This window comes from Camponotus vicinus, unplaced genomic scaffold (assembly GCF_025532165.1).
Source record: "Camponotus vicinus isolate PSW18456_S1 unplaced genomic scaffold, iyCamVici1.0 SCAF_1, whole genome shotgun sequence".
NCBI classification, from domain to species: domain Eukaryota; kingdom Metazoa; phylum Arthropoda; class Insecta; order Hymenoptera; family Formicidae; genus Camponotus; species Camponotus vicinus.
In genome coordinates, this window is record NW_028141945.1 from 9058332 (window position 1) to 9070617 (window position 12286).

The 12286-nt window shown below is 31.0% G+C and overlaps 2 protein-coding genes across 5 annotated transcripts in view; one reads left to right on the forward strand and one right to left on the reverse strand.

Annotated features, from left to right (window-relative positions):
• The window catches only part of Snu (ABC-type transporter snustorr), a 53285-nt gene extending 44511 nt beyond the window's left edge, over positions 1-8774 (forward strand). For all 3 annotated transcript variants that reach the window (XM_083101122.1, XM_083101131.1, XM_083101140.1), the window contains 10 exons: positions 1154-1247; positions 2024-2182; positions 2769-2903; positions 3303-3454; positions 3770-3977; positions 4161-4338; positions 4729-4915; positions 5157-5422; positions 5859-5945; positions 6509-8774. In XM_083101122.1, coding sequence (XP_082957248.1) covers positions 1154-1247; positions 2024-2182; positions 2769-2903; positions 3303-3454; positions 3770-3977; positions 4161-4338; positions 4729-4915; positions 5157-5422; positions 5859-5945; positions 6509-6723 — 1681 coding nt within the window. In that variant the 3' untranslated portion in view covers positions 6724-8774. The remainder of the gene's footprint in view (positions 1-1153; positions 1248-2023; positions 2183-2768; positions 2904-3302; positions 3455-3769; positions 3978-4160; positions 4339-4728; positions 4916-5156; positions 5423-5858; positions 5946-6508) is intronic.
• On the reverse strand, positions 8717-12181 carry LOC145972493 (retinol-binding protein pinta). Of its 2 annotated transcripts, none has more exons than XM_083101184.1 (5): positions 11842-12181; positions 10866-10971; positions 9733-9838; positions 9237-9615; positions 8717-9007 (listed from the first exon to the last, which is right to left on the reverse strand). In XM_083101184.1, exons 1-5 carry the CDS (start codon positions 12020-12022, stop codon positions 8931-8933), a joined length of 849 nt encoding a protein of 282 aa, XP_082957310.1. In that variant the 5' UTR covers positions 12023-12181; the 3' UTR covers positions 8717-8930. The 2 variants fall into 2 exon arrangements, with proteins under 2 accessions (XP_082957310.1, XP_082957299.1); XM_083101173.1 differs by having other exon boundaries at positions 10812-10971; positions 11842-12178.
• Between the last annotated feature and the right edge of the window lie 105 nt (positions 12182-12286).

Below are 12286 nucleotides of genomic sequence, written 5' to 3' on the forward strand. Positions count from 1 at the left end.
AAGTTAAAGTAAAGATTTACGCAAATTTCTGATTGCTTATTAAATTATATTAACTATGTAGCATAATAATCGTTCTACTCTTCATTAAATTGTATATTTGTCTTTAATCAAATAATACATTAATGTGATATAATAAATATATGTAGTAGCAGACAAGATATCAAATCGTAGACACAAGAGATCAAGATATCAAACTTTCGTGACAAATCAATTCCCGTCATTAAAAAAAAAAATTTGTATTTGTAGATTTTCTTTGATTGAGTAAATCTCTAATAAATTTAAGTTTAAAAATTAATTTTTTCTATGTATAAAAAAAGGTTCTCTAATATTCAGTAACGTCTAATAATATACATATCTACAGATACAAGAAATGTTTAAGCGCCGTATCTGCGACTTTCAACTTTTACTTGGTTACGGTCTGATTTTACTCATTTTTCACAATTTTTCTCAATATTGTGTGTGTAACATGGCTGGAAAAATCAACCGGTTCGCGAAAAGCAAACATATATTATTCTAAACATATATATTTATACGCTTTCTTTTTTTCACTTTCAATAACAAATCCTTTACTTATGGAGATGTTTATCGTATCAGAGTTTTTGTCGTAAGAATTAAAGTGTCAGAAATGCCAAGAAATCACGCGAGAATCATGCTCAAAATATCATATATATATATAAAATAATGCATGTGAGCTTCTCTCAAACACATATATACGTAATAATACATGTATGTAATAATACATCAATCACAAACAATGCGAATTTCTGATTGCGGAATAACTAGAAATGGTAATAGCTTCAATCAGAAACTGTTGCGAGCGTAAAAATTGATCATTTTGGCTAGCAAGATAGGTGTACGTACATTAGCATTAATTTCCTTTTTATGTGCATTTAATTATATTTGCTTATAGAATATATTTAATTTATATATATATATATATATATATATATATATATATATATATATACAATATTGTTATTTTAATATATTTAATATTTGTAGAATTATACATTTGTAGTCTCTCTTTCTGCTTACTTTTCTTTTCTTTTCTCCCTATATATTTTTTAATATAAATATATCGTTTAAGTCACAAAATTATGTAGAAAATATATTAAACATAATTAAGAAATGTCTTTTCAATTATGTTTTCTAGTATATGGAACCATCTGGTTCAAATCACCAAAGACGGCAACAAGACGGTCATTATAACGACACATTACATCGAAGAAGCCCGACAAGCGCATACGGTAACATTATTGTTTAATTAGATGTTATGATCGAATATAATCAGATATTATGATCAAATAATCAGGCATTATAATTTTATCAATATTTAATTTTAATTTTAACTCAATTAATTTTTTGTGTGAAACGTAATAAAAATGACGTGTTAAAAGTAATAAAAATGAGGAACAACAATTTTATAATAATGTGACAAAAATTAGTCAACGCGTTGATGAAATCCAACTGTTTATATGTAAGTAGTTGACGTACTTGAAAAATATGATCAATAAGCAACGATATAGGAATTCTCACGACATAATAACAAGTCCTTCTAATGATTGATGTTTATTGACCGATCACACGTTATTATCGTATTGACTAGTTATTCTACCTGCATATTATGCCAGATACAAATTACAGTGTAATCGCTTCGGAGATCAATCTCAATATTTTACCCATAATTAATCTATCCTGCGGTAAATCTACTAGAATACTTCGACTAATTAGAGGAAAATTGATCTCGCATTTTGCTGCTGTCAATGGAAATTCACTATTTAAATCAGAGATCTAAAAAGTCATATGATAAACTGAGATAAGTTGAAGTATTAAAATTATTCACAAATAACACAAATAAAAACTCCAACAATAAACCTAAACATTTATATAAACTTGCATTATTTTTGCATTAGATTTACGCTTTTGTAGCAGATATTTAAACTATCTTTAAGTTATCTTCAAAATAATCATAATCATTGTTTGCATAATTTGAGAATAATAGAAAAGGAAACGGTTTCATTAGATCGGTTTGATGAGAAGCGGCCGATTATTAGCTGAGGAATCACCTAGGACACTCTTGCAAATATACAACTGCGACTCCCTTGAAGAGGTCTTCCTGAAATTATCGAGACAGCAAGTTTCAGTTCCAACGGAATTAAATATTTCGAACAATATCAGTTTGGTAAGTAAGAAAATTTAAGAAATTAATTTCATTATTTATTCGTGCGTTGTTTCACACTGTATTTTATCTCGAACAATTTTTACGTAAATTTTAAATTGATAAATTTACAACACGTTGCACAGTAAAAAATAGCTAATATAAATGCAATTGTTTCGATTTTTATCTTCATTATATATAATATGCATTATATATAATATTCATATATAAATGTCACTACATATATAATATTATTGCCACCATTTAAATATTCTTCAAAGTAATTTCGAAGTGCTTTTAATTTATCCATTTATTTAATTTATGCATTTTTTTTAATTTATTGGATTCCTTACTTTTTGCTTTTGAATTCTTATAATGTTATTACATTATATATCAAAGATAATGTTAAGTGTATTATCTTATTAAATATGTCTTCGTCTCTTTCTGATTATTGTACAGTCGACACGTGCAGCATATATTCGCAAAAAACCTTCGTCAACCTTGTAATATAGTCATCCTTGTAATATAGTCTTATCATCTGACTGAGTTACATTAAATGTCACCATTTTATTGCTATTTGCCACGCTTCTTTTTTTCGTCTTGCACACAGGCTCCTCTAAATTGGGGCAAGAAAGATGAGCCAGTATACGTGACAGAGGAGTCCGGTGTTGTCGGCCTCAACTTCCATCAAAGTAAAGAAGCCCTGATTTACGACTCCACCAATGGAATAGCAAATCATTATGATGTAAGAGGTTCACTGCACATCACTGCAGATTACGCACTCCCTCAATTTCAGCGATGCACATATATGCGCTTCTTCTTTCGTTTCTTCCTTAGCTCAACATATTTATTTGTTATCAAGGTCTTTTAAATTCGAGAGTTAGTTTGTGTAATACTTTAGTGTTAATAAATAAAATATGAGATTATAAAAATATAAATATATATATTTTTATCATTATAATTGATGCTGTATTAATAATTCTTAAAGAAGGTACGATGTCTTCATGATTTATTTTTTGATTATAAAATTAAATGAGAAAGTTATGTAAATGTAAAATGAATTTTAAATTATATAACGCGTCTCTTAATTATATAAAGACATATCTCAATTTTTTTGAATATAAATCACGGTTTTTTGAAATAGATAAATGGTAGGCCATTACCAAGTGCAAAAGGAGGATCTGTTATGGAATGCAATGATTGCGGCAACTTTACAGACTGCTATAATATCACCAGTTCAGGCAAGATCAAAGCGCTTTTGCAGAAAAACTTTTTGCGTATGTGGAGAAATGTCGGGTACGTTTTATTAGCCGAGATTATTTGCGGAATAATCAATAATCAAGTTTTTTTATTTTTTGGCTTTATTCTTTCGATTTTATCGTTCCTGATTTTCTGTTATAACATTTTTATAAAAGGAATATAGAATATATATATATATATATATATATATATATATATATAATATATGTATATTATTCCAATATTGACATATAAATAAATTAGTAGGATTTCACAAAACAATGAATAGTCAAAAAATGATAAACAGTTATCTGAATATTATGTATAATGATATGTATATAGCGTTGTAACATATAAATAATTTTTTTACAGTGTAATGCTGTTCATTTTCGCTCTACCAGTGATGCAAGTGATTCTCTTCTGCCTAGCGATCGGGAGAGATCCCGAGGATCTAAAAGTGGCTATAGTGAACAAAGAAATGTTTTACGAGAACATGACGTGTCCTATTTCGACGGATTGTAGTTTCACGCATCTCAGTTGTCGATATCTCAATTTTCTGGATACTGATATTATTACGAAGGCAAGTATCTGAATTATATGTATATGTATATAAATATATGATATATGTGTTATTATACAATATAATATAATAGACGCAATATACACAACACAGATATCTCAAAATAAACTAACGCTAAATTAAACTGATTTGTAACACAAGTGTATAATAGATATGATAATTCCTTCATATTTTATATCATAGAAATATTATCCGGATCTGGACTCGGCCATGAAAGACATACGCGACGGAGAGGTTTGGGGCACTTTGTACTTCACAGAGAATTTCACGGACGCTCTCGTGGCGAGAATGGCCTTAGGAAAAGATTCCGATGACGAAACTCTCGATCAAAGCGAGATCAGAGTTTGGCTGGACATGTCCAGTAAGCATTCTCGTTTAAAAGTGCAAAATAGTAATAAAATTCTGTAAATAATCAAAGCGGTCAATTACGATTTTTTGTCCTCGGATATTTTATTCGTATCTCGTTTAGCATTTGTAAAATATTATTTTCATCGAGATATATTTGCATATTGATATATTACATTTATTACATTTGTTACATTTATTACATTTGATAGCCGCATTATTCAATCGATATCACGCATATTTTATTTATTTATAACGATTAAGTGCAAAACTTATTCTGTTTTTCTTTCCATATGTATCCAGTGTATTTGCTGTTCATCGATACGCTATTTACATCATTTTTTATATCGATATACTAATGGTTATATGTCTTGATATCATTTGTCATGAGTTCGTTTTCTTGCAGATCAACAAATAGGCCTAATGTTAGCGAGAAATCTTCAGTACTCGTATAGAGATTTTGCCAAAGATCTTCTAACATCCTGCAATCAGAATGCAAAATTGGCTGACATACCAATTCAATTCAAAGATCCCATCTATGGTACCAATGACCCCAGCTTTACAGACTTTGTAGCACCGGGTGTAATATTGACGTAAGCTCATTAATATATTTAATTATATAATTTTTAATTTACTTTATTTTTACCTTCTTTTTTTCTAGAATATAATTAATTAAAAGCCATTTAATTCGTTTTTTGTCTCTTCTTCTTTCACTTTCTTTTCATAATATAATTGAAATTGTTTTTTTCAATGATTAAATCCTTCCTGAAAAACTTCTTAATGATATTCACAAGGATACAGTTTCAATATTTTGATTTTTATTTCCGCTCATAGCATTGTTTTCTTCTTGGCGGTCGCACTGACATCATCGGCACTGATCATCGAAAGAATGGAGGGCCTTCTCGACCGAAGCTGGGTGGCCGGCGTGTCACCTGTCGAGATTTTATTCTCTCACGTGGTCACACAATTCGTAGTGATGTGTGGTCAGACGGCTCTGGTACTAATCTTCATGATTCTGGTATTTGATGTCGAATGTAAAGGCGATATCGGTTGGGTCATTATACTGACGATACTTCAAGGACTCTGTGGCATGTGCTTTGGTAAGGCGATTCTACAAGATAAAGCATGAAGTATATTCGTTAAAGTGAAATAGCATCTCTTCATTTATTTTCATTTATTTGTTCTTAATAAATAGAAAAAGATAAACGGAGATATTTTTTAAAAACACAAATTTTGATTTTAAAAACCATAAAAAAGACACTCATCAATTATCTATTTATAATATTAAAGAGACTCGCTCGTTCTTTTTAATATTGCGGTATGCGAGGAAAATGCGTCTTCTTCCGAAGAATCGAAATTTAATTAAAAACAAAATATAAGTGCATATAAAAGTTAAAAATGCATATAAAATAAGCGTAAAAATATTGCATATAAACAAACACATATGCTATACAAAAGATACACAATCGCGTTTTTACGAGCGACTAAAATCAAAAAGAAGACACGTTATCACCTGTATTTTCCTTTTTCTTACAGGGTTCCTGATTTCGGCGATTTGTGAACTCGAAAGAAATGCCATCCAGCTGGCTCTCGGAAGCTTCTATCCCACGCTTCTTCTCAGCGGTACGTGTAAAATTGAAGCTATAACATTGAATTTGTTTAGGAGATAATCATATATCTGATTTTAGAATCTTGTTTCTCTTTTTATTCACATAATAATATTTTGAATCGCGATTGCTTGTGAAATTTTTTAAGTTAAAACAAACTTTTACGATAATATGTGCATCGATCAAGATAAACTAATGTGTTTAATATTATATTTCGTTGTGATATCGTGCATTAATTATCTCGCTATTAAATTATCAAATTTTCTCTTCTTGCATAAAAACTTAATATTCTAAGTGTCTTAAGCATCCATGAAAAGATGGAAAGCGTACATTTAAGCGTACATTCTTACAATTAGCTTAAAGAATCCTTTTTCAAAAATGAAAGAAATAAAAAAATAAAATTAATTCAATTATTAAAAATAAATACGTAAAAAAATGAGAGAAGAAATGAAAAAGATCGAATTAAAATAATACAAGTTAGATATAAAAAATATGAAGAAAAAATAAGCAAACATATCACCTATTTATCTAGCATTTACTCGACGAAGATAATAAATTACAACAATTTCCGATTTACAGGTGTAATATGGCCGGTGGAAGGCATGCCAACGTTTCTACGATACATATCGCAATGTCTGCCGCTAACGATGGCAACGACAGCTCTACGCTCGATACTGACTCGTGGCTGGGGCATCTCAGAATCGAATGTCTACAACGGCTTCCTCTCCACCATCATCTGGATTGTCATATTCCTCACGATAAGTCTTCTAGTACTGAAGTTCAAGCGCGGATAACTCGGGAAACTCGCGTTCAGATTGTATTCGGTGTACAGTGTTTTGCGAACAATTTCTTTCCGCGAAGACAGGACGCGAGAATCAGAGAGGAAGTGTTCCCGGAAGTTGAACAAGTCGAAATGGCAAAATGAGCGAATGTGCTTGATAAATGTAAAACGGATATCGCGAAGAATTGATCGGGATTGTCGATCGGGAAACTTGCGTTTTTTGACCTGGTACCGAAGCGATCCTTGAGAAACAATCTTCTTCGTTTATCCGTATTATAAAATAGCTAGTTAAAGTAATGTAGTTAGGAGTTATATATATAGAAAAAATAAAGATTATAACAAGATTACAAGTATACATTGCTCACCAAGAAATTTCTTTCTTTGACTGCATCAAGAAATTCTATTATACAAGAAAAGTCTCTCTATTATCAAAAAAACGGCTATCATCCAAAAGATCTTTGAACTGTCGTTATTACCTAAATCGATATCTGTATAATTTATTCCTCTATCTCGATCAGCTTCGATTCCAGGTATTGACGCATGGCCGATACGATTTCGCACGGTGAATGAACTTCTGACCCATGTGATGATATTTGTGTGCGCTTAATTCTTGCAAAACGCGCGTACGTATGCCTGTGCTGTGTGTATGATAAAAATTCGAGTAAATAGTGTACGCGAGACTGTCGCATTTGCCTTGCAGGAGTGATTGCACGGATGCCGCCAGGATTCTCCCTGTGAATTTTCTCTCTGTTAAATCTTGTCGAGGATCGCGATCGATGGGAATAGAATAGAGGAGATATACAAGTCGAATTGAGGATACAACAGAAAGTACATTTTTTAAGTAAAATGTAACTGGACTTATAACTTTACCCGAAAATGATACAGATTAATTATACAAATTATTAATTATAAAATTATTTGCTAGGAGCGAACTGACTGAAAATAAAATATTTCAGTTATGCAATGCCTTGAAGCGTTTTGTCGTGAATAATAATAAGAAATCGATAAATAATTTGATAAAAAGTACGTAAAAATACATAAAAATAATGAAAGAGAATGTACACTCTGCGTGTGTTATATTAAAAAATATACAATATTTTATTCCCCTTTGTCGTGTGATCGCACGTAATTTATTCGCGTCCGGGATCGCGAATAAAGCTATTTGCATCGTGGACGATAGAGCGTGATGCTACTGTCGCTGGATCGCGTGCAATCCTCTCATTGATCATAACCGTCCCTATTACACCTCTACGAAGCCATACGAAAATTTGGCACGGTGGAGGGGAAATCTGGTAAAATCGATTTCGGATTAAAACGGGATCACGTGTAGTTAATACATATAAGTTTTATAAGTTATAATATAGGTAATAATATAGCTAGTTAAATCGTAGCGCAATTTTTGACTTGCCCATGACTTAAGTACATACATTTATTTAACTTTCATAACGAGATCGCGAAAATAGGAGGAATAAAAGGGGGGAGTGATAATGTCGCGTGATGTAATGTTTGTTTTATTTACCGTTTTTGTTGTATTATTTTATACCGCATTTCCGATAAAGAAATTTATCATAAATAAAATGTAACATCGTGTATCGAATCGTTATCCTTTACTAATGTATTTACGTTTCTACATATGAAAACAAAGACAACATAAAATTTGAATAAAATTATGTAGCATACAAGCTAATTATAAAGTACACAATAATTATATAATTCGTGTAAAAACAGAAACAATTATCGCTGAGAGATTTATTCTATACATATATATTTTTTTTGCAATGTATAAAAAATTTTAATATCGAAGACACTTGTATGTATAGTAAATCATAATAGTCTTCGATTTTCTTTTTGCTTGTAAAGTATCATTTTTATGTAGGTCTTTGTTCATTTATTATAAAAAAAAATTGCGTACGCCGACGAGCGTTCATGTTGACGACAAAGAAGAAAAAAATTGTCCGATAGTCAACGAAAATATGCAATGCAAAGGAAAAGCTTGAAAACATGTGTATATAAACAAATGTGTATTTTATTTTACTTATATAAACAAAATTGGGAAAATTTCAATCCCATTTTACTCATCATCGCATCATAATAACAATACATTCCTTTTCTTCGCTCTGTATCGTTTTATCGCCAATTAATTGATGTATTTTGTCTTTTTCACAATTTCCATTCGGCCTTTTATGCGCAGAATTATAATTCATGATTTATCTCGAATTACTAATTAGAAATAAACTTATATTTCTCATCATCGATATACCAATCACGATATTTCTCGACTAACTTCTTTGTATATTCTGCAAGCACGTAAAAAAATTGTATTTTAGATAAATTGTACAAATATACAAATCCGATTCAATAATCAAATTGTCATCTCAGCCGCAAATGTTGTGCGTGATGTCTTATTTTAATTACGGACTGCAATTCTAAGTGCAAAAAGTCGAGCAATCTTTTGCATAATAATAAATATTCTCTATTCTTCACTAACATATCACTTCGCATTTTGTTTATAATTATCATAATTACCTATTATTTCTTGGATTGTACCATCAGTGCCGCCATATTCGAGCGGTCGGATATTAACCGGAATATCTTTGAAACATTTATGCATCACAGTTTCATCGCGTGTATAGACGTGCAATCTTTGCTTCAGCTTCTCGTTCATGAAAGGCTTGAAAATCGCTATCCCTATGTCAGCATACTTGGGCGCGTTGATGAAATTAATCGTTTGGAGCCTTAGAGGATAACAACCCTGCCATGAATGGAGTATGTTCATCACAACGCGGGGATGCAATTGCATCAAATGACGCGAGGTTACGCCGTCCAAGTCGATAAACAGCGCGAAACCGTACAAGGATGCTGGTACGTAGTCCTTCGTTATCACATCCATAATCATTATACTGATCTGTGAAAACAGTTGTTTATTAATTGAAAAACACACACACACGAAAGTATGATTTCGATTTATTGCGATGACATTCGCCGTCGTAAGTCGATTCAAATGTCATGATAATAATCGTACCTTAATTAAGTTCGATAATTTTTGCACTTTCGGATTATTCTGTCCTTCGCGTATAATAAGCACTATTCTTCCTTGATCGTCTAGCTTTCGTAAGAATAAAAATACCCTAAATGGATAAAATATTTCAAAAGATAAAATATTTCAAAATCCTTGTTTTTTTTTTAAATCTTTAGAACAAGTTGACAAGTTGACCTTTTTAATCTTACGCAAACAAAATGCTCTTTTAATATTTTTCAAAAGTAAACTTGGGCACAGCGAGTGTTATTGATTAAATGTAGCATTTAAATAATTATTAATAAAATTAAAATATAACGAAAATATAAAAAAGAAATTTGAAATAAAATTGATATAAAATTTATTAACTTTTATTAGTTGTTATGAATTTTCGAAAAAAATGATTTGACGATTTGTCAATTAGGAGTATTTAGAGCGAAATTATTAATCGAGATTGATGACTTAAACGATATAAATTGATATAATTAAACCCAACGAGTCATCAACGTTAATGTCATTCGTGACAACGCAGTTATAAATTAACGTTAATAATTATTGTGGATACCGGAAATTTGTGAAGATCCATAATAAGTGAGTCAACGTATTCGAGTGCTCCTAAAATGCATTATCTTCTTGACAATAATGTAGAAGAAAGATCTAATTAGGTTAAGAAATGCAAGACTGAAAATTCCAAGGAAAATTCAAATCACCTAGCTACATCTCATCCGAGACTCATCATGAGATGTCTCCGCGGACTTTTGCACTGTAATACTTTATACTTTATCACGGTCTTACATACAGGTCTGGAAACTCAGGCCTTTTTTAGTGGTGGGGGAGGTCTCACTTAGTGTGTCCGTTTTTCGACTAGAAGTCGCAATACGAGCGAGAGAGACAGAGATAGACGGCAGTAGTCGTTCTCTCTCTAACATACGTCTAAAATGACTTCTAGATCGCAGCGAACCTAGCAGGCAAGCCGTGAACTTCCGAAAAACGGACACACTAAGTGAGACCTCCCCCACCACCGGAGTTTCCAGACCTGTATGTAAGACCGTGTACTTTATACTCTGAGATAATTCTGATGTTACCCAAGGTTAAGCAGTTCTTGCATTTCTGGCTGGAATGGATTTCTGTTTGCAAACCATTCTGGTAAATCGAATCGTTGTTTATAATAGTTTCGCATCCTAGTCTTAGTTTTCTCCATGTTAAATTTGCAGACTCTCAAAAATCGTAAGATAAAAAAGTCATCTGCGGACAAATTAAGGGTTCTCTTTGAATAAAAAGTCATAATCGAAACAGTACAAGATTTTAGAAACAAACATTATTTACTCTTTAAAAAAAATATTAATAAATCTATTTTGTATGTTGAATAAACTTTGATCTTAAATCGAAAAAAACTGCTCTTATCAATAATTAAATCGGTATTATAATTGCTAATTTCATAATTATAAATATATTACATATAAGGCAAAAGTCGTAAAATACTATTTATTTTTCTGAGAAAATTATATTGATTCTGAGAAAACTAATATATATCGATAACATGATGATATAATACATATTACGATATATATGACAAATATAAAAATTAAATTGATTACGTGGCTATCGTGCATTAAGTTCTGCTTATTTTATAATTTTAAGATTTTGCTCAATAAATTATAGTCTTTTAAAATACTATCTCTCATGTTATAGAGAACAAAAATAGTGCTTTAGAAACTCTCATATAGAAATCTCTATACATATATTTCTTTCTCATATACATAAATACATAAATGTCTGATTATTTCTCAAGTTACTAAAGATAATAAAAAAAGTTATTATGCAAAAAGAATGATTAAATGCAATACAAATTTCTCGGAATACGAATTATATATTATTTGCTGACATTTTCAAAATATTTATTTCTTTTTAAGATATCAAATATCGCTTATATTTCCTTTATCGTATGATTAAAAACGGATACAACGAGTTATTAATGTCACATTAATGTTATTTTAATGACGAAGATAATATCGTTTTCATATTCTAAAATTAACAAATTATTTATTATAATTGATTTATATGGAGAGAAATTTTAACTTAGATACTAAACGATTCGAATTTCACAATTTTTACCTGTTCGTGCGCACAAATCATCGTTCTCCTGAATCCAACATCTCATTTCTGTGATTGCGTTCTCTCTATTGTTATCAGTCTCGTTCAAATGCACCGCCGCGTATTCTTTGTCCTCACTAGTTAATTCGTGCTGACATTCTATGCCGCTGTCATCATCGTGCCAGCTTCGTGAATCTGTCATCGCGATGATAACGAGCGTAGAACTCTATCCACCGAAGAGACACTCGCATCTATACGGACTACGAAAGCGAACTGTGACGCAGCACATATACATCAGAAAGAAAACCTCAGCAAATAATTGAACAGTTCAATGTACATACTCCTTGGAACCATCACCTTTGCGTTTTCTCAACGAACTGCGCCATCTAGAATTAATAATTATAAACATTAATGGATTAATATTTGGGAGAAGATTTATTGAGTATTTGTCATCTACCTCTGAGAA

Bases quoted from the DNA above. Each gene is read 5' to 3' on its own strand.
- LOC145972493 (XM_083101173.1), bottom strand. From the start codon at position 12,022: ATGACAGATTCACGAAGCTGGCACGATGATGACAGCGGCATAGAATGT. The intron at 9,839-10,811 runs GTAACATCAGAA...TTATCCATTTAG, and splicing joins CAAGAACTGCTTAACCTTGG to GGTATTTTTATTCTTACGAA. The intron at 9,616-9,732 runs GTACGATTATTA...CTGTTTTCACAG, and splicing joins AATTATCGAACTTAATTAAG to ATCAGTATAATGATTATGGA.